Below are 25860 nucleotides of genomic sequence, written 5' to 3'. Positions count from 1 at the left end.
CAGCTAGCTAATGTCCATGTGTGTAACGCATTCCCTGCCAGAGAAGGCAAGGGCAGCTCCAGACCTTCCTCCTCATTTGCCCATGACACCATCAATTGGTGATGCACGCTAGGTCTCCTGGCTTTCCTCAGTGCCACCTCAGCACCTTGGAGTCACCCTAGCACATACGTGGGGTGGTGGACCTCCAGTACCATACACATACGTGGTGATGTGAACACACTGAGACCAGAGAGATGCTCATCTTACAGCACGAGAATTGGTCCATCACAGCCCACGTGGAAAACTCTTACAGGACTGCTGGTTCTTGCTTCCCTCTAAAATACCGTTGGGTTGGTAGCCAGAGCGTTCAACATCTCCATTCAACGTAAGGTCCAGCCTCAGTGCGTGGCTGACTCCATCACCCAGTCAACTGGATTTAGTCTCAAGCCTTGGGGATGCCCAAGCCTGCCAAGGACTGCTGCTACCCAGTGAAAAGGCAAGCCACAGGCTTGTGTTTGCAAAGCCCTTCTCAGCAATCTCTTTCACGTTTTAGGAGAGCTTTCACCACCCAAACACTTGTTGAAGGTCTTGTCACCTTTGCTGTTGCTTCAGTTCTCACAAAAGCAAACAAGCAGCCACTGGTGGCTCAGTCCATCCTGGGTCTCCAGCATCAGCTTTTGCTCACAGAAAACTACTTCCAGCCCTCTGTTCCCAACGTTCAATGTGAGGTGAATGAAGAATGTCACAGGTTCCTTCACGGGGAGAGGTGGGGCCGGAAAGTGCGTGGTCGAATCATCATGACCACCTTCCTCAGGGAGTAGTAGTCTGTGTCCTTCCATGAGTACCAACGATACCATCCGGACCCAGGACCCTTTCGGTTTTTAAGGAGTATCGGGCCGCCCTGTGATGCAGAGAAAGAAGGATGGTCAGGCATGGGAAATGCACGGAAGCATCATCCAGATGGGAACATCAAAAAAAACAATTGCTCTGAAACAATGGAGCAAAAAGCCTATGACGATGCAAGTGAAAGAGCCCGTAAAGCCCAATGTTTTTCAATGGTCCCAATGGAGGTAGCACCAATCTATTTCAGGCTGTGGTGAGTCACTCGTTCCACAAGTTTCCACACGTAATCCCAAACCCCAGTGTGCAGAGGTGTCTCAATACTCATGTCTGGCCTGTGGCACTGAAAGGCTGGACTGCCTTGGTGCCCAGCACTCGTTTTGCTCCCTCCCTGGAAAGCAGAGGCTGGTCAAAGCCAGGAAGGACCTGCTATGATGTGAGGACCAACAGCCTCCTCCCAGCTCTGAACCTCGTGTGCTAACACCTGCATCCTCACTTCACCTCACCGTGTAGTACACCCCATTGAGGTTGGAGAAGAAGCACTGGTGGTACCACCAGCCTCCGTGGGAGATCTCGGCGCAGATGTTCCCCGAGTCGGGTGTGCTGAAGCTCCTCTTGTTGTGGTACCAGGCAAGGAATCCTCCACCGTCCCGCTGAACCCGTCCACATGCAGGCGGTAATAGTTTGCCTCGTCCTCAATGCTGCAAGAAACAAAGGTGGTACTATTAATGGGGAGTGTTTGAGTGTCCTTTCCAAACCTGGATACTGCATTCCTGGTGTGGGTCACCTAGCAATCATCGAGCTTGCTCTGGCCAGCCACCCTGCTGTGATTCATCACCTCTAAAAGCCAAAGATATTTTGTTTTAGTGTTTGTGGGATGTGCATGATTTTCTCATGACTCAGGACACTTATTATAGGTCTGAACTGGGTATCCATGACTCTAAAACCACAATAAAGGACTGCAGCAGCTTTGGCATGACAATCCCTCTAATTACACAGCACTGTCTCCTCTCCATGTAACAAGCAACCTGCTCTTCAATCTAGACTGAGCTGATTAGTAATTTGACCTTGGCCTAGCAAAGGCTGAAGGTCACTGCCGTTGCACATAGCGTCCGATGAGAAAAGTCAGAGTGACCATTCAGGAGCACATATTTGCTGGTGTAGGACGCTCCATGGCATATTCACCATATAATGGTGGAATTCAAGATTCTTAGGGAAGCAAGGAGGGTGCACAGCAAGCTCACTACCCTGGATTTCAGGAGAGCAGACTTTGGCCTCTTAAGGGATCTCCTCGCTACAGTACAATGGGATAAAGCCCTGAAGGGAAGAGGGGCACAAGAAAGCCGGCTAATATTCAAGGATCATCTCCTCCAAGCTCAGGAGCGGTGCATCCCAACAAAGAGAAAGTCTGGTAGGAACACCAGGAGACCTGCATGGATGAACAAGGAGCTCCTGGACCAACTCGGGCACAAAAAGAAGGCCTACAGAAGGTGGAAACAAGACAGGTAGCCTGGAAAGAATACAGAATGATTGTCCGAGCAACCAGAGATCAGGTTAGGAAAGCTAAAGCCCTGATAGAGTTAAATCTGGCCAAGGACGTCAAGTGCAACAAGAAAATTTCTATAGATACGTCAGTGATAAAAAGAGATCTAGGAAAATGTAGGCCCTCTCCGGAAGGAAACGGGAGAGTTGGCTACCCGGGATATGGAGAAGGCTGAGGTTCTCAATGATTTCTCTGCCTCAGTCTTCACTGGCAAGAGCTCCAGCAGCAACAGCCCAAGTCACAGAAGGCAAAGGCAGGGACTGGGAGAATGAAGAACTGCCCACTGTAGGAGAAGATCAGGTTCGAGACCATCTAAAGAACCTGGAGGTGGACTAGTCCATGGGACCTGAGTGAGGTGCATCCGCGGGTCCTGAGGGAACTGGCAGAGAAGTGGCTAAGCCACTATCCATCATATTTCAGAAGTCGTGACAATCTGGTGAAGTTCCCACTGACTGGAAAAGGGGAAACAGCCCTCTTTTTAAAAAGGGAAAAAAAGAAGACCCAGGGAACTACAGGCCAGTCGTCTCACTTCTGTGCCTGGCAAGATCATGGAGCAGATGCTCCTGGCGACTATGCTAAGGCACATAGAAATAAGGAGGTGATTGGTGACAACCGACATGGCTTCACTAAGGGCAATTTCTGCCTGACTAATTTTGGTGGCCTTCTATGATGAGTTATAGCATTGATGGGTAGGGAAGAGCAACTGACATTGTCTACCTGGACTGTATCCAAAGCATTTGATACTGTCCCACATGACCATCCTTGTCTCTAAACTAGAAAGACATGGTTTTTGATGGATGGACCACTCGGTGGATAAGAAATTGGCTGGATGGTTTGCACTCAAAGAGTTGTGGGTCAACAGTTCAATGTCAAGTGGAGGCCAGTGACGAGTGGGTTTCCCTCAGGGGTTCAGTACTGGGGCCAGTGCTATTTTAACATCTTTGTGGTGACATGGACAGTGGGATCGAGTGCACCTCATCAAGTTGTGTGGTGTCGTGGACACACTGGAAGGAAGGATGCCATCCAAGGAACCTCGATAGGCTTGAGAGGTGGGCCTGTGAGACCTCATGAAGCTCAAACAAGGCCAAGTGCAGGTCTTGCACATGGGTCAGAGCAATCCCAAGCACACGTACAGGCTGGGCGGAGAATGGATTGAGAGCAGCCTGAGGAAAAGGACTTGGGAGTGCTGGTGGACGAGAAGCTCAACATGAGCCAGCAATGTGCGCTGGCAGCCCAGAAAGCCAACTGTGTCCTGGGCTGCATCAAAGAAGCATGGCCAGCATGTCAAGGGAGAGGATTCTGCCCCTCTATCTGCTCTCGTGAGACCCCCCACCTGGATATACTGTGTTCAGCTCTGGAGTCCCCAACACAAGAAGGACATGGAGCTGCTGGAACAAGTCCAGAGGAAGGCCACGTAGATGATCTGAAGGCTGGAGCACCTCTGCTCTGGAGACAGGCTGGAGAGTTGGGGCTGTTCGCCTGCAGAAGAGAAGGCTCTGGGGTGATCTTATTGCAGCCTTCCACTACTTAAAGGGGGCCTACAATGAAAGCTGGAGAGGATTTTTTACAAGGGTGTGTAGTGATAGGATAGGGGGCAATGGCTTTAAATTGAAAGAGTCTAGATTTAGATTAGATACAAGGAAGACATTTTTCACTCAGAGGGTGGTGAGGCACTGGCACAGTTTGCCCAGAGATGTTGTAGTGCCCCATCCCTGGAAAGTGTTCAAGGCCAGGCTGGATGAGGCTTTTGGGCACACCTGGTGTACTGGAGGGGTTTCCCTGCCCATGGCAGGTGGTTTGGAACTAGATGATCTTGAGGTCCCCTTCCAACCCAAACCATTCTATTATTCTATATTCAGACAATGGGATTATGTTTTTTCCCCAGTAGTTTCCGCAGTTTTGAGGTCTGCTTGAAGTCCTCAAGCTTCAAGTGTCCATGAGGTTGCAGTGGTCCCTTTGGACATCTCCCATGGTGGATGACTCCGCAGTCACCCACAAGTAGACAGGGAAGCAGTTCATCTGGGGCAAGTCCATACAGACATGGTCACCTCCGACTAAGAAGGATGTGGGGAGAGATGAAGACACGAAAGGACGTTACCTCATGTCCAGCAAGTAAAAGCCATGAGTTGAGAGGGTAAAATCAAAACACAACTCTAAACCAGAGAGATGCTGGAAGACCTGCCCAGCGAGACCACGGTTTTCAAAAATCGTTTTTGACATAGAGTTCAGTAATTTTAGAAGAAAAAATACCCCTAAAGCAGCTGAGGACTGTCCATGGGGTCCTACGCTCCCTTTTCCCTGGGGCTGTGAGTTGGCATGACTGAATGACACTGCAACGCTTTGATAGGGTCACACCCAGGCTTCAACTCAGAGCTAAAAATGGTGGTCAAATCCAGGTGAGGAAGAAAGGATAGGCAACCTGGGCCCAGTCTGAAATGCTCTCTAAACAGAGTCACCCTAACCACAAGGGAGTTCCCATGCCTGCCAGCATTGAACCAGCTAGCGCGTACGGAGAACCAGGGAAGGCCTTCCCACTTTCTACCTGAAGACCTGGTAGAAGGCATGCTTGTGCTTGTTGTTCCAGTCCTCCAGGTCGATGCGCAGAGAGTAGTCCCCTTGGGCTCGTCATTTTGTGGATGTTCTCATTGCCCAGCCAGAACTCTCCATTGAGGTCCCCAAAGCCCTCTTTGTAGTCATTCCAGGTCCGGTTGAAGTCAACTGTGCCATCTTGACGCCGCTGGATGACTGTCCAGCCCCCACCTGCCAGGAAAGGAGATAACATAGAATGAGAGTTTCCAGGGAGCAATCCAGGAGGTCCCAGACAGACCCCTTAGTGGTGTCACCTCTGTGGATCCATCTGTGCTTCAGCAATGTGCTCCCTGTCATGTCCCTCCTCCACCAAGTGGCAAAATACAGTGTCGGATGCTGCATGGGGATAAAACATGATGCCCTCATAGCTCACAGAAAAGGGCTCCTACTTTTTCCATGTCGGTTCACGATGGCGTTCCCCTGTTGACTGTCAGAGGGGTCGTACCAGATCTTAAGTGGTTTTAATGAGAGAGAGATGGCAGTTTTTGGGAGGCAAATGTTTTGGGACTGGTACAATCTAGAGATCCCGGAATTTGGAGATTATTATGTACTGTCCCGTAGCACCAGAGGCACAGGAGCTCTCTCAGTATTGGTCTCACTGTCTCCATTCTGCCTCTTCCATCTGTCCAAATCCTTCTCCCCTTCTCTTGTTTTATTTCAGTATTGTAAGATAAGGGCGGGGGGACGATGGCACTGGTGTCATCTTTTTTTTGTTGCTGTTTGTACAGCCTGTCATGCACAGTGTCCAAGAATTGTGTTGATGGTCAGTAAATAATAGGAATGACATAAGAGAGGGCCACATTGTCTGAACAGCCCGTTTCTTATGAGCATGTTCATCCCAAAGCTGCAATCACCTGTAGATACTACAATAGGGGGAGATGCCTGCATTTAGGGAGCTAACCCCTTCCTTCAGCATGGGAGTGCGAATGTGACACATCCATCTGGGCTGGAGTAGATCCATGGGGCAGGGAATTGACAATCCACTGCCCCATTTCCCTAATGATTCCCATTATTCTTCAAAGTCAGGTTGGATGAGGTTTTGAGCAACCTGGTGTAGTGGAAGGTGTCACTGCCCATGGCAAGGTGTTGGAACCAGATGATCCTGAAGGGGTCCATTCCAACCCAAAACTATTCTATGATTCTATGATTCGATGATTCCTATGATTCTATGATTCCAAAGCCAAGTGTTGCAAAACTATTTTTGTTAGTAAGTGTTGCCATGAAATGACAGTAACGTGCAGATATTAGCCAGCAAGGATGTGGGCGGTCACCTGCTCGATCATTTACACTCCAAAATATCTGCGGGGAAGGATCCTACCTCCCTCCTCCTCAATTTCAGCCACAGCTATGATTACTGGTTGCCCACCATAGCCCTCAACTACCCGAAGATGCTCCAGATACCCCCCAGTGACCAGCTGCTACTCCAGAAGGGCTTCTCTTTCCCCTAAGCCCTGTCATATCCACTGGGGTGTTGCAAATATCTTGAATGTATAAGGACAAACTCAAGAGCACTAAACACCTGTATTTAGGCAACTGAATCCCAGCCATAACATCTGGGTTTGAAATATTCAACCAAATCCCTCTATAGCCAGCAGAGAGGACAGTCCCTGTGTCCGCTGGAGAAGAACCCTTCTGGGGATGCTGCTCCCACTGACTACGAAGTAGTCTCAGAATAACTCAGCTGTAAACTCTCAGGTTGGGACTAATCCCACCCAAAGCTCTGCTGGAAGATGCTGTAGGTGCTCCCACAGTACCTTCGGTGTCCATCTCACACAGCACTTCAATAGGCATCCCTCCAACAGAGGGCATGATGCTGTAGACACCGGACCGCCGGAGCCCATTGTAGTAAACGGAAGCACAGTCGCTGGGGCAGTTCCTGGCGTGCTTTCACCTCTGAGCGAGAAAAGAGAGAAACACGTCTTTAGTGCACAGGGGTGGAGGAAGGGGCACGCAGCCAAAACCCCAACCGTAATGCAGAGTCGGACAAATAATCCTGGATTCAGAGCTTCTTCTGAAGCTGGAAATCTCTGAAGCATGCTGGCTTCACTGCCAGATTGCTGTGGCTCATTAGTGAAAAGGCTCGTTAGCGATAGGCTCGTTAGCTGCACAGATCTGCACTTGAAGATGCTGTGGCTGAGGAACTGTCTTCGGTCAACTGTTTTTTTGATTGGCAACACAGAAATGATATGCACTTTGCCAGCCTCGGATTGGATTATATCTCACACCAAAAAGGTCTTGTATGTTGATGAAGAGTAGGCTGGTTCTCCAGCAGTGCTCAGCATAGAAAATAGTGGAAGGTTTTTCTTCTCCCAAAATTCTGCTGTGGGTTTTGTCTTATGAGGAAAAGGGGATCAAATCAGTCTGAAGAACCTGAAGATGTTTTTAACTGGAGTATGTCAGGTGGGATTTATTTCGCCTGGCACCAACCATCTATACTTCAGGCAGGCGGTCTCTGCCAGTCCTCAGAGACTTCTGCAGAAGGTGTGTTCATCCTGGTTTTATGTGCGAGAGGAGAGAAGAGTCGCTCTCCCTGCCTCCCTCCATCACCCAGCAAAGGGGCTCAGCTGAGTTGCCTGCACAGAGCTGCACAGCGGCATCTGAGATACCGTGGGGCATCCTGACTGGCTTTCAGCTGCCCCGTGTAGGTCCTGTCTTCTATCTGCCAGGCTTGTGTGGTTTGTCTCAGATGCTCCAGAGTATTTTGGGTGGCACTAGGTTGTGCCACCTAGTGTCAACTGACCTGAGACCCTAGTCATAGGGGTGGAAAGAGCATGCTGAATTGCTCTTGGTCCCATCCACTGTTTGCCTCCTTATCTTAAATATCCCGCTCGCATGGAGACACATGTATGTAGACACCCAACATGAAGCATCTTAACCTGTGAGCTGAGCTTCCCTGGTGGGATGAATCCCATCTTCAGAAAGAAAGGCACAAAGGCAGCTCCCTTTTACACACATGACTAGACCAGTATGAAATATAGCATGGTCTGAATACCAGACTGGGATCACTGGGAGAACTGGGAGCCTGAAGAAGGCAGGAAGCATGCATGGGAGATGGCCTTTCCCATGAGATTCTCAGAAAGGATGGGACCACAGACAGGCAGACAATGAAAGCTCCTTGTAGATGGGAAAGTAAATCTGGAGGGGAGCAATGAATGAAAAGTTGCAACAACTCAGGCCCACCAACTGAAGACAATGGTGGCTGGGAGGTCCTCAGTAGGCTGCAGGTGGGGACAACCCTTTGAGTCCTGGCGCCAACCAGCAGTGCTACTGCAGGGAGCATGTGGGAGGAACCAGATGTGCACAGCAAGAAGTCAGGGAGAGGCATCTAGACCCAGCAAGCATCTAGGACAGCTGGTAGACTCCAATCCCACTACAGTTAATCAGCTAAAAGTGCTACATCACTGGGTGTACTTGGGCTTACATTCTCCCTGGCCAGCAAAGTCATTGTCCCGGTCACTCCAGTTACTGAGATGAATCCCGCTCTGGCTTGCAGGTGGTGGTCATGGCTGTAGACATCAACGCTGACATTCTGGTTTTGCACAGAGCATTTCTTGCTCATGGCTCAGAGGCACCTGGAAGCAGGTACCAGTGGAACAATTTATGCTACCTCCACCATGACATGGATGGATAGAAGAACATTAAACAAGCGCAACAGAAAGGATTTAGAGTAGTTGCTCAGGAGAGAATCACATGACTTTTCCCTCCAGACATCACCAGATCAGATCAGATCAGATCAATGCCGGTAGGTGAAAGTCATTAGCAGTTCAGTTGTGTCTCATCATCCCAAGCCCTGAGTCATCCCATCCAGCCTGCTCCTCAGTGAATAAGACAGATGCTGTTCCTAAAGTCCCTCAGCCACAGTTCATGTAAGGCTGGAAGACTATTCAGGAGAAGTTCAACTCTGGGGCTCCCAACATAAGAAGGACATGGAGCTGTCAGAAGCAGGTCCAGAAGAGGCCATGAAGATGATATCCATCCACCTTGTGACAGGTGGAAGATCTGCTTATCATGGTTGCAGAGCTGTGGGAGAAGTAGAAAGGTTGAGAAGTATCAAGGAGCCTGAGAAAGAGAAAGATTGGAGGTGTCGGGCACTGCCTGACCTGAAGCAAAAACAAAAACAAAACCAGGAAGACCCAGAAAGGCAATCCAAACCAAAGGGCATTCTGATTCCTCACCCTACATGGCAGAAGACAGTAAGTCAAAGGTGAGACACGAATGGAAAGAAGTCCGTGCTTGGGGAAACAGGCAACCCCCCTGCTCCTTGCCTATCTCAGCTCCCCAGGTGCCCCTGCACAACAGGTATGAGGCTCTGGAGGTGGAAGGCCCATCGATGGATGGTGTAGCTGAGGGACCTTCTGCACTGGAGGTGTCACTAGGGTCAGAGAGGACTACCCGTTGTATCAAGACCGCCCTCCACAAGGAAGAAAAAGAAGGGTAGTAGTTATAGGTGACTCCCATCTGAAGGGGACAGAAGGTCCAATATGCTGGGCTGACCACTGCTCTGAGGGAAGTCTGCTGCCTCCCTGGAGCCTGGGTTAAAGACAATCGCTAGGAAAACTTCCTACCCTGGTACAGTCCACGGACTACTATCCTTTACTGCTCTTCCATGTGGGCGGAGATGAAACTGGAACACGGAGTCCACGATCAATCAATCAGGACCCTCGGACAGGTGGTAAGAGGACCTGGGGCACAGGTAATCTTTCGTCCATCCTTCCAGTTGCGAGCAATGACACCTGGAAGAAGCACATTGCATTCAGTCGATTAATAAGTGGCTCCGTGGCTGGTGTCATCACCACAATTTTTGCTTTTTTGATAAAGGGATGGGCCAACATGGCACCAGGCCTACTGGCACCAGACAGGACTTGCCTTTCTCTACAGGGGAACAGGGCCTTAGCGCAACAGCTAGCAGGGCTCATTGACAGGGCTTTAAACTAGATTTGAAGGGGGAGGGGTGGTAATAGCAAGAATGATAAGATATGTTGGAAGTACCTGAAGAACCAGAAGAAAGAAAATTCCAGGAACCTGACCGAAATGAAGTCAGGTTCATCTGGGGCCCAACTTAAATGCCTTTTATGCCAATGCGTGCAGCATGAGGAATAAGCAAGAGGAGTTAGAAGTGGGTGCGCCTGTTGGAATATGATCTATTGGCATCACGGAGACGTGGTGGGATGAATCCTATGACTGGAGTGTCAGAATAGAGGTTACAGGCTCTTTAGGAAGGATAGGCAGAGGAGAAGAGAAGGAGGGGTTGCCCTCTATGTCAAAGACCAGCTAGAGTGCATGGAGCTGCACCTGGGAACGAAATGAGGTCCCAGCTGAGAGCTTATGGGTTAGGATTAACGGGAGAGCAGGGACAGGGGACATAGTAGTAGGGGTCTGCTACAGACCACCTGACCGGGAGGACTGGGTGGATGAGGCCCTCTACAGACAGAGAGGAGCTGCCTCACGTTCACGAGCCCTGGTCCTCATGGGGGACTTCAACCGCCCTGATATCTGTTGGAAGGACAACACAGCAGGGCATAGGCAATCCAGGAGGTTCCTGGAATGCATGGATGATAACTTCCTTCTCCAAGTGGTAGAGGAACCAACAAGGAGAGGTGCTTTGCTGGACCTTGTTCTCACCAACAAAGAAGGGCTGGTGGGGAACATGATGCTCAAAGACAGCCTTGGCTGCAGTGATCATGAAATGGTAGAATTCAAGATACTTAGAGAAGCAAGGAGGGTGCATAGCAAGCTCACTACCCTGGATTTCAGGAGAGCAGACTTTGGCCTCTTCAGGGATCTCCTCAGTAAAGTACAATGGGATAAAGCCCTGGAGGGAAGAGGGGCGCAAGAAAGCTGGTTAATATTCAAGGATCACCTCCTCCAGCTCAGGAGCGGTGCATCCCAACAAAGAGAAAGTCTGGTAGGAACACCAGGAGACCTGCATGGATGAACAAGGAGCTCCTGGACCAACTCGGGCACAAAAAGAAGGCCTACAGAAGGTGGAAACAAGGACAGGTAGCCTGGGAAGAACACAGAACGATTGTCCCGAGCAACCAGAGATAAGGTTAGAGAGCTAAATCCCTGATAGAGTTAAATCTGGCCAGGGACATCAAGGGCAACAAGAAAAACTTCTATAGATACGTCAGTGATAAAAAGAGATCTAGGGAAAACGTAGGCCTTCTCCGGAAGGAAACGGGAGAGTTGGCTACCCGGGATATGGAGAAGGCTGAGGTTTCTCAATGATTTCTCTGCCTCAGTCTTCACTGGCAGAGCTCCAGCAGCACAGCCCAAGTCACAGAAGGCAAAGGCAGGGACTGGGAGAATGAAGAACTGCCCACTGTAGAGAAGATCAGGTTTGAGACCATCTAAAGAACCTGGAGGTGGACAAGTCCATGGGACCTGATGAGGTGCATCCGCGGGTCCTGAGAGAACTGGCAGATGAAGTGGCTAAGCCACTATCCATCATATTTCAGAAGTCGTGACAATCTGTTGAAGTTCCCACTGACTGGAAAAGGGGAAACATAGCCCCCTTTTTTAAAAAGGGAAAAAAAGAAGACCCAGGGAACTACAGGCCAGTCAGTCTCACCTCTGTGCCCGGCAAGATCATGGAGCAGATCCTCCTGGCGACTATGCTAAGGCACATAGAAAATAAGGAGGTGATTGGTGACAGCCACATGGCTTCACTAAGGGCAAATCCTGCCTGACTAATTTGGTGGCCTTCTATGATGAGGTTATAGCATTGATGGGTAGGGGAAGAGCAACTGACATTGTCTACCTGGACTTATCCAAAGCATTTGATACTGTCCCACACGACATCCTTGTCTCTAAACTAGAAAGTCATGGTTTTGATGGATGGACCACTCGGTGGATAAGGAATTGGCTGGATGGTTGCACTCAAAGAGTTGTGGTCAATGGTTTAATGTCCAAGTGGAGGCCAATGACAAGTGGTGTTCCTCAGGCCAGTGCTATTTAACATCTTTGTTGGTGACATGGACAGTGGATCGAGTGCACCCTCAGCAAGTTTGCAAGATAACACCAAGTTGTGTGGTGTTGTGGACACACTGAGGAAGGGATGCCATCCAGAGGAACCTCGATAGGCTTGAGAGGTGGGCCTGTGAGAACCTCATGAAGCTCAACAAGGCCAAGTGCAAGGTCCTGCACGTGGGTCAGAGCAATCCCAAGCACACTTACAGGCTGGGCAGAGAATGGATTGAGAGCAAGCCCTGAGGAAAAAGGCTTGGGAGTGCTGTGTGAACGAGAAGCTCAACATGAGCCGGCAATGTGCACTGGCAGCCCAGAAAGACAACCGTGTCCTGGGCTGCAGCAACAAGGAGTGTGGCCAGGAGGTCGAGGGAGGTGATTCTGCCCCTCTACTCTGCTCTCATGAGAACCCACCTGGAATACTGCGTTCAGCTCTGGAGTCCCCCAACACAAGAAGGACATGGAGCTGCTGGAACAGGTCCAGAGAAAGGCCACAAAGATGATGTGAGGGCTGGAGCATCTCTGCTATGAAGACAGGCTGGGAGAGTTGGGGCTGTGCAGCCTGGAGAAGAGAAGGCTCTGGGGTGATCCTAATTGCAGCTTTCCAGTACTTAAGGGGGCCTACAGGAAAGCTGGGGAGGGACTTTTACAAGGATATGTAGTGATAGGAGAAGGGTCAATGGATTTAAACTGAAAGAGTGCAGATTTAGATTAGAATCTAAGGAAGAAATTTTTCACCTCAGAGGGTGGTGAGGCACTGGCACAGGTTGCCCAGAGAAGTTGTAGATGCCCCATCCCTTGAAATTGTTCAAGGCCAGGTTGGATGAGGCTTTGGGCAACCTGGTGTAGTGGAGGGTTCCCTGCCCATGGCATGGGGTTTGGAACTAGATGATCTTTGAGGTCCCTTCCAACCCAAACCGCTCTATGACTGTATGATTCCATTATCCGAGGGCTGGAGCACCTCTGCTATGGAGACAGGCTGAGAGAGTTGGGATTCTTCAGTCTTTAGAAGAGAAGGCTCCGGGGAGACCTTCTAGCAGCCTTCCTGTACCTAAAGGGGCTACAAGGAAGCTGGAGAGGGGCTTTGGACGAGGGTGTGTAGTGACAGGACAAGGGGCAATGGCTTTGAACTGAAAGAGAGGATATTTCGATGAGATCTATGGAGGTAACCTGTTACATTAAGGGTGTTGAGGCACTGGCACAGGTTGCCCAGAGAAGTTGTGGCTGCCTCATCCCTGGAGGTGTTCAAGGCCAAGTTGGATGAGGCTTTGGGCAACCTGGTGTAGTGGAGGGTGTCCCTGCCCATGGCAGGGAGTTGGAAGTAGATGATCTTTGAGGTCCCTTCCAACCCAAACAATTCTGTGATTCTGTGTTTCTATGAAGTATCATTTCATTTTCCTCCAACGCTCCTTCTGGATATAGAATCATAGAATCATAGAATGGTTAGGGCTGGAAGGGACCTTCAAAGGTCATCTAGTCCAACCCCCCTGCAAGGAACAGGGATATCTCCAACTAGATCAGGTTGCTCAGGGCCTTGTCCAACCTGGCCTTGAACGTCTCCAGGGATGGAGCATCCACCACCTCTCTGGGCAATATCTATTGCAGGAGACAGAACGTGGGGCATAGGGACCAGACTGGCACTTCTAGTCTTGTTTCCCTTCCAGCACCTCAAGGCTGTGCTTGCAGATCCTGGCTATGGTAGGCCCTGGTCAAAATGTTTTCACAGAAATGGGTTCCTTAACAGAAAATGCAGTTTTAGGCAAACTGAGTCTTGAATTCTTTAATTGAAAGTTCCCATGTTTGCTAAAAACCAAATAAAACATTCAAGGGACTAACATGGAAAACAACCAAAACCTGGCAAAAAATTCAGATGCATTCATTAAAAAGAGCATGTGAGAAATGAGAAATGACAGAAAATAGTTACTTTCAAAGTTGAAGAGTTTCACCAAAGCCCTAATTTCATGCTGTGAATTTTTGAAGAATTTTTTTTTTTGGTGGGTTGTTGGTTTTTTTTTTTTGGTGGTAAAACAGTCCCTGGAGCTGTGAGGAAGGCTGACGCAGCTGACTGCAGTAGGGTGATGGTGGGAGCAATACCATCCTGGTTGTCAGAGATGCTCTCACACCATCCATAGAGAGAAATGGAGCCATTGAGGGACAGGATCCTTCTCCTAGACAGCACGGAAACCATCCCCAGAGGTGTCCATTGCTCTCAGAGCACTCCTGGCTGCCTTGGCAAGGCAGGTTGGGTGAGATCAGACTCCTGGCCAATGCAAAGGGGATTTAAAGCAGGTTTTCCCCACATCCTTTCCCTACAACTCTCCTTGAGAGAGGTCTTATGAGTGAAGCATCCCCTCCCACCCTGCTCCAGCAGCTCCCCGTCACCTGGATGGTGCATCTCCTCCTGCAGCCTCATCTCAGCGGGACCGATGCAGGTGGGGTTACGCCAGGCCCAGTCAGTCAGGACAGAGATGTTGTTGATCTGTGCTTGCATGTCGTAGAGCAGCGTGGCCTGGATGTGTCTGCAGGGTGCTGGCCTCACTGTACCGATGCTCCAGGTCCTGCACCCTTTGAGCCAGGCTGTGGTTCCGCCGGCCGCTTCCTCATGCTGTGGGTAGGGGAGAAACATGGGATGGGGAGATGCCTTGGACCGGCGCGGAGCTGAGGATGCGGCCCCAAGACCCCCCCAAGGATGAGCAGGGCAGCGGAGCAAGCAAGAAGAGGAGCAAATCGCCACATGCACCAACAGAGACCAAGGACCCCAAGGACCTCATCCTTCAGCCCCATCCCAGCTCTCTGTGAGAGCCACAGGCAGACCGATATTCCCAGGCTCCCATGCAGGCAGGGCGTGCACGGGCAAGCCTAGAGCTGCAAGAGCAAGGTAAACGTAGAGGGCGCCTGTCATGGTTTGATGTGGAGGGGGGGGGTGGTTCTGGTGGCAGGAGAGGGCTTTTTGTCCCTGTGACCTCCCCGGTCTTGGAAACTGGTTAGGCTTAGTTCTGGCCACCAGATCAGACTGCCATCCCCCTCGGGATTGAGCCAATAGGGCGCCTCTGCGAATTGCCCTATTTAAGTCAGGACAAGGGAACCGGAAAAGGTGCTTCACCCACGATCGAGCAGAGAAGGGAGGAGGGCACTGCCTCCGCTCCCTGGCTCCCGGCCGGGCAGCTGCCTGCTCGGGCCGGCGCCGCCCACGGAGAATGGTGGCGGCAGAGCCAGCTGGGGAACTCGGGGGCACCCCACTCCCAGGGTGCCCACTGGGCTGAGTTCACCTGGAGAGGACTGAGACCTGAGAGAAACAGCTGCATCGACACCAGGTCAGTGAGTGATGGAGCGGGAGGAGGTGTGGCCGGAGCCGAGTTTCCCCTGCGGCTGATGGTGAGATAGCAGGCGGCCCCCCTGCAACCAGGACGGCCTCGGTGGAGCAGAGACCCACTCGCAGGCCCGTGGGGAGAAGATGCCTGAGGCTGAGGATGGTCGTGTTGGGGTGCACGACACGGCAGAGAGGCATCCTGGAGTCTGCATGACGACCCACGCCGGAGCGAGTGGCTACAGCTCCCTAAGTACCCTGAGACTGTGGTAAAGCCCACACCGGAGCAATCTGTGGGGAAGGATTGTTTCCAGTGGGCTGGACTCACGCTGGAGAAGTTTGTGGATTTTTCCTCGTGGGTAGGGGATCTATTGGAGCAGGGGGAAAAGGGTGTAAGGACTCCTCCTCCTTTAAGAAAGAAGCAGCAGTAACAGCACGAATGAACTGAACCTGCACTCCCCCAGTCCCTGCCCCCCTGCGCTGCTGGGGGGAGGAGGTAGAGCCGGGAGGAAAAGGAAGGGGGGGGGGGGAAGGTGTCGGTTTTAAGATCTGGTTTTGTTTCTTTCTGTCCTCTCAAGTAATCGGTTTTTTGTTTCCCTTTGTCCTTCTAAGTAATCATTAATAAACTGTTTTGCTTTGAGAAAAGCTCTGCCTGTTTTGCCCAGGACCATGGTTGGTGGGTGCTCCCTCTGTTCTGTCTCAACCCTCAGTCCCTTTGTTGTTTTTTTTTTCCTCTCCTCTCTACTTACTGGAGAAGGAGAGACTGTGTGAGTTTTAGTTGCTGGATCAGCCTAAAACCACGACAGTGCCTCTCCAAACACCTTCCAGTCTGCAACTCGTTGTGACATGGATGTGGCCTCTACGTATTAAGCAATGCCACCACAGCTGGGTTTTCCTTCCAAAAAGCTGTCCAATTTCCCCTTGAACCTTACAATATTTTATAACATGTTATAAAATGATAATTGTATAAAATTATATAATTTTATATAACCCCAAACATCCTCCTCAACCTCATTGAGATCCCCCAACCCGATCCATCCCCCTCAGCCTCACTGATGTCCCCCCAACCCCATTCTCCCCCTCAGCCTTACTGACATCCCCCAACACCATCCATCTCCCTCAACCTCATTCCAGATCCTCCAATACAATCATCCCCCCCCAAGTCCAAACCTGATCTTCTCACCCCATCTGGACCACCCTAACCCCATCCAGACCCCTCAACTCTCTCCCCAAAACCCTGTTTATAATAAAATATAATTATTTAAAATGATAACATATTATAAAGTATTATAAGGTCAAGGGGAGATTGGACAGCTTTTTGGAAGGAAAACTGAGCTTCATGGCTTATCTGCACAGTGCATGGTGAGCCGCTCCTGCGCTTTGGGTGACAGCTGGTGTCCTGCAAACAGCAATGATCTATGAGCAAACAGCAATGAGCTATGCGAGGAGCGGGTGCAATACAAGACCGACCCCAATCCCTTTTGTGACCCTTTCACTACCCGGGTTTAGGACAACCAGTCTCCGATACTCTATCAAACACACTTGCACAAGCTGGCTGTGGATGCCTACAGCTCGTACTGGGAGATGGGCACCCGGAGCCCCACCAGCACCCAACAAACTTGCCCCAGACGCGGTGACTGCAGACAGGCTCGTCTCTCCTGTTCACTGCTCCCTGTCCATTAGATGGCAGAATAAGCCTTCAACAGCACCTCCAAAACCCCCACAGCAGCCTGGGAACCCCCCCTGCTCCCTCCCTTGGCCAATGCAACAGCTCTTCACCGTGCTCCCCAATACCCTCCCGTGGCTCCGGCAAACCCAGACCCCCATCTCCACTGGAGGGATGCTGGTTCTCCATCAGCACTGCCCGTCCTTGTTCCCTCATGGGGACATCTCTTCCTCCACCACCCTCTGAGCGTTGCTGCCTCTGGCCCACAACCCACCCCAAGACCCTGAGAACAAACAAATTTATTTTCTCACCTCCCTGTCCCCAGCACCAGGGTCAAATCTGAGGGTTGGGGGTTTCCTTCAGCCAGAAGGGGTTTTCATGCCCAGATTATGTTTTTCTTCCCTCCAGCTGCTCCCAGGACCCTGGATCACACCTGGGTCCCCACCACCTATTCCTGCCAGGACATGTCTCCATTTGCTCTTCCCAGGTGATGACATTGCCACTGCTGGTTTATTGTAGCTGTAATTAAAGGCAGCTCTATGATATCCTTCCCGATACTGATTGAACATCCCCTGCATGGCCCCACTAAAAGCCCATCAAGCCTCCCGCATCCCAAAATCTAGCGCAGCTGGATGGGTTGGGGCACCAAAGTGGGAATTACTGCGTACGCCGCCGCGGTGCTTTCCTTCTCAGGACTGCAACGTCTCCAGCTCTCCCATAAATCAGCCATTTCTCCTTCACCTGTTCTGCCAGCTGTGACCGACACAGGCTCCTTCCAGCTCCCTTCGCCCACGCACCAGCTCTCCGAGTAAACCCCCCAGCATTTTCTCCCAGACAGTCCCCTCCTCCACAGTTGATACCCTTTTTTTTCCCACTGATTTCCTGATTTTTTTCCTGTTCCTGATTAAAAACAGCACAGCCGGACCACCGTGATGGTGCCCTGATGCTGCTCCCTCCACCGCGTGCCTCCGCACCAGTGGGACTGGGGCTGTGTTTTTCGCATAGTGGGGTCCCGCTCCATGCGTTACCCACCCATGCAAATACAATAGGACTGGAAAGGCCGAGGGAGGGATTGGAGAAGGGGTTCCTTTTGCTCCCTAAATAGCACTGGAAGGAGGGAAGCATGGCAGAGATGGGATCAACCCAATTTGGGTGTCCTAGTTAGCCCAAGAAGAGCCTGTGACCTGGAGGAGCCTGTTGCTCTGACTCAGCTCAGAGAGCTCTGGGACATGTCTCGTCTCGGACCAACAAGCCCATGCTGAGCTCCCGGAGATATAACTGACAGCAAACCCCAGGGAGACCAAGCAGCAGCAGTCGGAGGCTGATTTACAGAGCCAGATTAAGGGAGCAACAGCTCTTTGGTGGGAGGGAGACGGAGGAGACCTACCCAGGCTGACACAGCGGGGTATTCAGCAGGGCAGCTGCTGGGAGATGTGAGGGGATGCAGGAGGAAAGAAACTTCCCAGGTTGGGCACAGGTGTTGGAAAGTGACCAGACCAAGGCAGGGGAAAACTCCTTGTGGGAGAGTCATAGAATCAAAGAATGGTTTGGGTTGGAAGGAACCTCAAAGACCATCTAGTTCCAAACCCCTGCCATGGGCAGGGACACCTTCCACGACACCAGGTTGCTCACAGCCCTCATCCAACCTGGCCTTGAACACTTCCAGGGATGGAGCAGCCACAGCTTCTCTGGGCAGCCTGTGTCAGTGCCTCTCCACCCTCAGAGGGAAGAATTTCTTCCTTAGATCTCGTAAACATCTCCCCTCTTTCAGTTCAAAGCCATTGCCCCATGTCCTGTCAGTACAGCCCGTTGTCCAAAGTCCCTCTCCAGCTTTCTGTAGCCCCTTTAGGTACTGGAAGGCTGCTAGAAGGTCTCCCCGGAGCCTTCTCTTCTCCAGGCTGAACAGTCGCAACTCTCTCAGCCTGTCTCCATAGCAGAGGTGCTCCAGCCCTCGCAGCATCTTCATGGCCTCCTCTGGACCTGCTCCAACAGCTCCATGTCTTTCTGCTGTTGGGGATCCCAGAGCTGAATGCAGCACTGCAGGAGGGGTCTCCCAAGAGCAGAGCAGAGGGGCAGAATCTCCTCCTCCAGAGTCCCAAAGCCGGTGGGAACTGGGGTGGGCAGCTCAGCCTCTGGTTTCCCCCGTTCAGCTAGAACTCCCTGCACAGAAATTCAGCTTTGCTTCTCGCTTTTTCCCCTGCTCAAGTACTTGGAGGGTGACAGGACACACTCGTTGCCATCAGCTAAACATTCCGGATTTTGTTTTCTTCTTCTTCTTCCAGGCATGCATACCATTAGTGTTTAGACTCACAGAAAAAAAAAAAGAGATTGGAAGAAATGTCTGGAGGTCTCCAACCCAACCCCCTGCAGAAAGCAGGGCCAATTCGAGCTGAATCCGTTGCTCAGGACCTTTTCCAGTCGGGGTCTGAAACTCTTCTTACAACCATCTCAGAAGATGTCCTCTTTCTGAGTGCAGCAGTATCTCGGGTGGCACAGATGTTGCTGGTGCTGTCCCCTAGGTATGAAGTGCTTGGAGACACCTAAGGTAGGACCTGATACCTGGCTGCTCCAGGACACCAGGGTGCACCTTGTGTCCCTCTGCTCTCCTTGTAGGGTGAGGAGCCCAGCAGCACCTCACAGCAGACTCAACTCTTCTGAGCTGCTCACTTGGGCTCCCATTGAGGAGAAACAATCTCTACCAACTCTTTCTGTCCCCCAGGAGACATCTTAGAGGCCCTAGGAGCATCTGTGGATCCCATAGAAACCCTTGAATGGAAGACATTGGAGGCGGGCAAGAGGAATCTCACTCTTTGGTGCTGCTCCAGAAGCATCCCTGTCCATCAGCTTCTCCCCAGGTGCCAGACATGGGCAGGAGAGCCAAGGTATGGTGTGAGACCATCCAGTATCTGTCTAAGGATGATTCAGTGCAAAAAAAAAAATTAGCAAATAGCAGAGAAAGGAATAATAAACTAAAAAAAAAAAAAGTACATAGGCATTACTAGGAGAGCGAGGCTTTGACCACTGCCGATGGGCTGGGAAGGGACCTGCTGGCATGGCCTTGAACAGGGTCCACCTGAGCCCTGCACCAGATAAGAAGGGGGAAACAAAATTATCATGAGTGTTATGGGCTTGCGGGATTCTGCAGACTTATTATGGGATGTTCAGGGGAAGGCTAAAGATTGGGAAAGGAAGTGGGGGGTCAGGGTGGTGAATGAGTGTAGGAAAATGGAGAGATGGGGGAGTTCAAAAGGGTTGGACGTGCTCAAGGCAGCTGCCAGTCAGTGCTCTTGTCTGTCCAAGCCTGGTGGCTGCCATCTGTCTGCTCTTCTATACGCAGCCCTTTCCTCAGCTTATTTTTTTTCAGCTTAATCTCACTCTGTCCTATGTGTGGGTGTTGCAGGGTGTAAGTGTCTGCAACTGGAGGGACGTGGGCTACAGGCTTATGGGTCTAGGGTCAGGCTGTACATGCATGTCCATGTGTAAGTGCACATACAAGTATATGTGTGTGAGCATGTGCATGTATGAAGGGTTCTGAACACCAGCAGCTGGAAAGACCTGAAATTTCCCCGGTGAATTTAATTGTGTGTGTGTAACTCACTAGTAAACTTAAACCTGGTCCAGCTCAAGAACGGGAGGAGACTGACATGGAAGGTGAGAAAGTGCAGGATCTGGGCATGATATTAGATGGACTGAGAGCCCGTGCTTCACGTCTAATTCCTTCTTCTGAACACTGAGCATCCCATTTGAGGCCATCAGCTCCACTCCCTCTACAGCCACCACCAGGCAACCCGCATCCCGGGAGGGAGATTGGGTTCTCCTTCATAGAATAATAAAATGATATGGAAGGGACCTTCAAGACCATCGAGTTCCACCCTTCTGCCATGGGCAGGGACATCTTCCACTACGCCAGGTTGCTCAAAGCCTCATCCAACCTGGCCTTGAACACTTCCAGGGATGGGGCAGCCACAAACTTCTCTGGGCAACCTGTGCCAGTGCCTGACCACTCTCAGAGGGAAAAATTTCTTCCTTATATCTAATGTAAATCTCCCCTCTTTCAGTTAAAGCCATTGCCCCTTGTCCTGTCACTACACACCCTCGTCCAAGTCCCTCTCCGCTTTCTTGTAGCCCCTTGTAGGTACTGGAAGGCTGCTAGAAGGTCCTCCCCGGAGCCTTCTCTTCTCCAGGCTGAACAGTCGCAACTCTCTCAGCCTGTCTCCATAGCAGAGGTGCTCCAGCACTTGCATCATCTTCATGGCCTCCTCTGGACCCTTCCTCTTCCCTCTGACTCTGAAGAGACCCTGCACAACTGTCATAGACGGAACACCTCACCTTTAGATAAGTCATTTCAGAGTCTGGAAATGAAGGATGGATTAAGAACACAGACACTGCAGGGAAAATATTTAGTCCATTACCATCCATCTCCCTCATTGGCTCTGAGCTGGAGAGCTCAGTGAAAGATCCCAAGCTCCAGTAGCACAGAAGTGCGTTTGGGGATCCAAAACCCAGCACAAGCAGCTGGGTTTGGAAAAGAAACGATTAAACAGTCCTGTGGGACAAAATGTCACCAAGGGGATTGGATGTTGGGAAGTCGGAAGACCAAAGACCTATTGCACCAGCTTGTCTCAGTGCAAGGAGAAATGGAAGAGGTGCAGTGGAAAGCGGATGAGAAGGCAGGATGGGGAGAGGGGGCCAACAGGAGAAGAGGGACCTGGGGTATGGGGCAAGCGAGTAGGTCTGCCGGAGCACGAGCAGCCATCCTGACTCACGTGCCAACCTCCCTTTCTCCGTCGCAGCAGTAACATCTCACTCCCAGACAACACCCACGGCACAGACACCCACCCAACCGCGCAGCCATCGCAGTGCTCAAACAGCCTCTGCAGCCTCCAGCATGGCTGCGCTCATCCCTGCGGGGCTGCTCAAATGAGGGTCTCCAAACAGCGAGCACAAGGATGAGGATGGACAGAAGCTGAACAGAGAATAAATCAGCCCCAGAGCCATACTGTATCCAACCTCATCTCCTCCAAGAGCAAAGATGAGAGTGCTCTTCACCCAGTGGTGTCAGGGCTCTTTCCAGCTGACACTACTACATTGCTGCTGGTTCTTCTGTGCGTCTCATCAACAGCCCAGTGAGACAATCTTGGCTGGGAAATGACTCCTCCAGCCAGCAAACCACACCCTGCTCCCTCCCTGGTCCTGGCTACAACACTGTAGAAGCTGCTGCTGGCAACTGCTGGCAGCCAAGCCAAGCTTTTGCTGGGCAAAACCACAGGGTAGGGCCAAACATCTGAGAGCTTCAGAGGTGCCAAACAAGGTTGGACAAAATGTATTGAGTGAAGCTTCAGGCTGGTGAACGGAGCCGGGGTGGATGAGCACCAGAAACGAGACTGCAGGAAGAGTGCCATAGGCTAGAGGTCAGGACTTCTCCTGCTCAGCCATGGCCATCAGAGATGTGGTCCTTCACCAGCCACTCAAAGCTCCAGGTCTAGTCTGGGATCCCACTATGGGCAATGGGATGGATCAGCAACCCCTCCTAGACAGGCTCGAAGGTGGAGAAGATAGCACAGATAAAACACTGAATGGTTTGTGGCTAATGTTAAGAAAGATCAGCCCAGGAAGGCTCCTGAGCCATCACAGTAGGAGCAGCTGGGTTTAATGGATATCCCGCCCGTGGTCAGAACAACATCATATCTTTCACCTAGTGTCCTCCCCCTGCAACTGCTGGGGAGCTGGAAGGGACAGTGGGAAGGGATTGTGGCCACCTGATGGAGGGGAGGTCTGTGAAGGGCAGCTCTTTTACCTGGAGCTCGAGGACTTTGATGCGGTGCCGGTGGTTCCTCACTCCTCTTGCAGCTCCGAGATCAGCTCCCGTAGCTCCAGGACCTGCTGCTTGCGCTCCTCGTTCTCGTGGAGCCAGTAGGACACTTCATCAGTGCAACGAAACATGTCCTGAGCACCGCTGCTCATCACCCCTGTGGCAGCGTGGCCACAATCTTACAATCGGCCATTGGGCGCACCTGTTCTGTACTCCCCACACTGGATCAGGCCCGTACCCTCCTGGGGGCCCTCGTGGTCCCTGTAACGCTGCGGGCAGGGGACTTCTGCAGCGAGGGGCTGCTCAGCGTGGCCACGAGGATGAGGGAGAGCAAACCTGCCCTGGTGGAGCCACTGCTTGGGTGGACCTCCATCAGGTAGGTGAGGATGGTTCCTGGCGATGACCCCACGTGTCTCATCATCAAACACCGTCCATGGGAGAAAGGTGGCAGTCCCCAGGTCATAACACCAGGTCTTCTCCTGAGAGCTAGCGGGTGAGTTTGCAGCTATCAGGAACAGAGCATCCATAGGGATACCAGAGCTCCTGCCAAGGGGTCACTGCAGGCAAGGGACTCACCTGTCCCCATAGAGCATCCTCCCTGGTGTCCACTCCGTGGCCTGGGACCAGCTCTGGATGGAGATCCCCTAGCTCTCCTGGCCAGGTTCCACCGGCTTTGTGGGCTGCGTTTGCCCTCCTGCAGATCTGCCAGTTGGCTTGGAGGGCGCTGAGTTCTGGCTGAGAGTGGTGGTCAGCCCTCGGGTGGGCTTTCTACCCCACGCAGAACCATGCATGGGAAGGAGCTGACTCCCACTGACGGGCATCCCGCTACAAACCTCGCTCCCTGAAATGAGAACCAGAGCAAGGAGACAGGTGATGGAGAGGAAGGATGAGCAACCAACCCTCCCCACCATGCTTCCTACCAGCAGCAAAGCAAACAGGTCCCCCCACCTTTCTTGGCCCCCTCCAGCCATCCCCACAGCCCAGGAAGCAGGGCGTGAATCTGGGGCTCTCTCCAGTCCCCGTCTATGACATTTTCTTGGCAGACATAACTATAATGGAATTATCAAGTGAATGGTGTCCACCTATGTGGGCAGCCCAGACCACCAATCCACCCTTGGACAGAGTTAGACCACCAACCCATCCCTGGGGCAGGCTGGATGGGCCCTGGCCGTGGGCTGATTGCCCACATGGGCTCAGGCCCAAGGAGGGGATGGAAGGATGGTGGCCTGGCCACCATCCAGGAGAGACAAATACTTGAATTTATGCTTTTTGTTCAGAGAAATCGGGCTCCCCTTCCAGCCAGAGCTGCCCTCTGGTCCCTGCCCGTCACCGGGGCTCTCAGCCACAGTATCATACTCTAAGTTTCCTCCCAAGGTTTCTCCCGACCAAAAGCCATCCCCATCCCACTCTGGTGAGGATGAGGAACTGGAAGGGATGCCACGGATCCCCAGCAGCACCCCAGCTCCCAGCAAGCAACACCCCAGCTCCCAACATACCTTCAAAATTCCTGTCTAGGCTCTCCAGCAGCAAGAGCAGAGAGCAGCGAGCACCGACTGGCCATGGGGAGCGGGGTGTGATTGAGGGGACACTAAATGCTTATTCCCCCTGATCCTATCACCGCACTATAAATAGGGCCAAGAGAGTTGCCAGTCTCAGACGACGCATGGGAGGGAGGAGCGTGGGTCCCGGCGTGACCTTATCAGAACACAGAGGATTAAGCCAGTGCCTTGGCAGGAGACCACGGCTCCCCCTCACCTAGAACCCCCTTGTCCCACCCTGGGGGTGTGTTCTGGGGAGAGGGCAGGTTCATCCGGCACGCAGTGACCTGCCCTGTCCCAGCAGTTTTGGGGGGAGAGCTTCCCAACCCAGTCATGGTTGGGGACTTGGGGCAGGCAACAGGCATCATTTATTTTATTCACTAGCCCAGGGCTTCTTCTTTGCTTTTGCAAGGGAGCAATGTCAACAGGCTTGTTTTGGACAAAAGTGTTGGCTGTTGGGTTATCTTCATAGAATCATAGAATCGTACAGTGATTTGGGTTGGAAGGGACCTTAAAGATCTTCCCTTAATGTAAAGAGCTTCCAGATGATGTTCCCAGACTGTTTCCCACAAAGAAGATACTCAAACCAGCTCTGATGGCCCCCAAAACCAGAGGAACTGCCTGGAGAAGGGGAGCTTTGTTAGCAAACGTCTTCTTGGGAGGTTCAGAGAGGTGCTGAACCTCACCAGTCCTCCAGCAGCTATCCCAGATGGCCATATGAGTGTCCTTTGGAGGACCTGTCACCTCCATGGACAGGACCTTCCTGCAGCAACAGTGAACCCCAGCAAGGCTGTGGGTCTGCGTAAGATAAGGTGAGGACACAACTTGCATGACATCTGAGCATCCTGACCCTACATGCCATGGTGGGGTCATGTCTTGCCCTGACTTCCCCACAGCTGGATCCAGCGCAGCGGATTCAGTCTCTCTTCCTCTGGGAAGGATGAAATCTTGAGTTTGGCTCTAAGGTTAGGCAGAAAAACTAAAAACCCAGCCAGATGACCAGCCACAACCAGCTGCTGGTTTTGCTTTCAGCTCTTAAAAACTTTAGGCAAAGGGGTTTTATTTAGAATCTCAGAACGGTTTGGGTTGGACGGGACCTTCAAGATCATCTAGTTCCAACCCCCCTGCCATGGACAAGGGCACCTTCCACTACACCAGGTTGCTCAAAGCCTCATCCAACCTGGCCTTGAAACACCTCCAGGGATGAGACAGCCACTACTCCTCCCCTCCAGCCACGTCACCCTCTGCTCTTTTTCAAGTGTGTCTGCGCTTGGCTTCAACGGCCACTTGTGGGAGGGAAAAATAAGGCTGAAGCATCATCCCGTGAGCTGGCGGGAGCTGTTCCAGAGCAGCAGGCAGCCAGCCTGGACACTAGTCCTTGGTAAAACAGTGGAGAGAGGGTCCTTGAGATCAGCCCACAAAGCTCTGCTGTGAGGACAGCGAGAGAAGGGCTGTGTGAAAGGACATCATGGCAGAGGATGGGAAAATGGGGCTGGGGGCAGAGTGGGAGGCATAAAAAGGTCATTGCAGGGAAGGGAGGAGTAGTGATCCATCCACACGTGATGGACATTGAGGACCTTTCGGTGCTGACACTTCTCTTGGGGCTGAATCCCACCGCTG

The 25860-nt window shown here is 51.8% G+C and overlaps 1 protein-coding gene across 1 annotated transcript; it reads right to left on the bottom strand.

Annotated features, from left to right (window-relative positions):
• Positions 1 to 733: 733 nt before the first annotated feature.
• On the bottom strand, positions 734 to 23288 carry LOC104380174 (angiopoietin-4). The gene is given in 18 exon segments (XM_086625693.1): positions 734 to 828; positions 831 to 880; positions 1321 to 1453; positions 1456 to 1520; positions 4905 to 4981; positions 4983 to 5122; positions 6706 to 6827; positions 14234 to 14249; positions 14300 to 14438; positions 14440 to 14512; positions 21158 to 21171; positions 22688 to 22728; positions 22731 to 22839; positions 22841 to 22858; positions 22860 to 22911; positions 22913 to 22980; positions 22983 to 23095; positions 23279 to 23288. Coding segments are annotated over 18 exon segments (1335 nt in total).
• Positions 23289 to 25860: the final 2572 nt, after the last annotated feature.

The sequence above is a fragment of the Tauraco erythrolophus genome, chromosome 2, assembly GCF_009769465.1.
Source record: "Tauraco erythrolophus isolate bTauEry1 chromosome 2, bTauEry1.pri, whole genome shotgun sequence".
NCBI lineage: Eukaryota > Metazoa > Chordata > Aves > Musophagiformes > Musophagidae > Tauraco > Tauraco erythrolophus.
The sequence above is the reverse complement of the archived record's forward strand: the minus strand, read 5'-3'. Positions and strand labels throughout refer to the sequence as shown.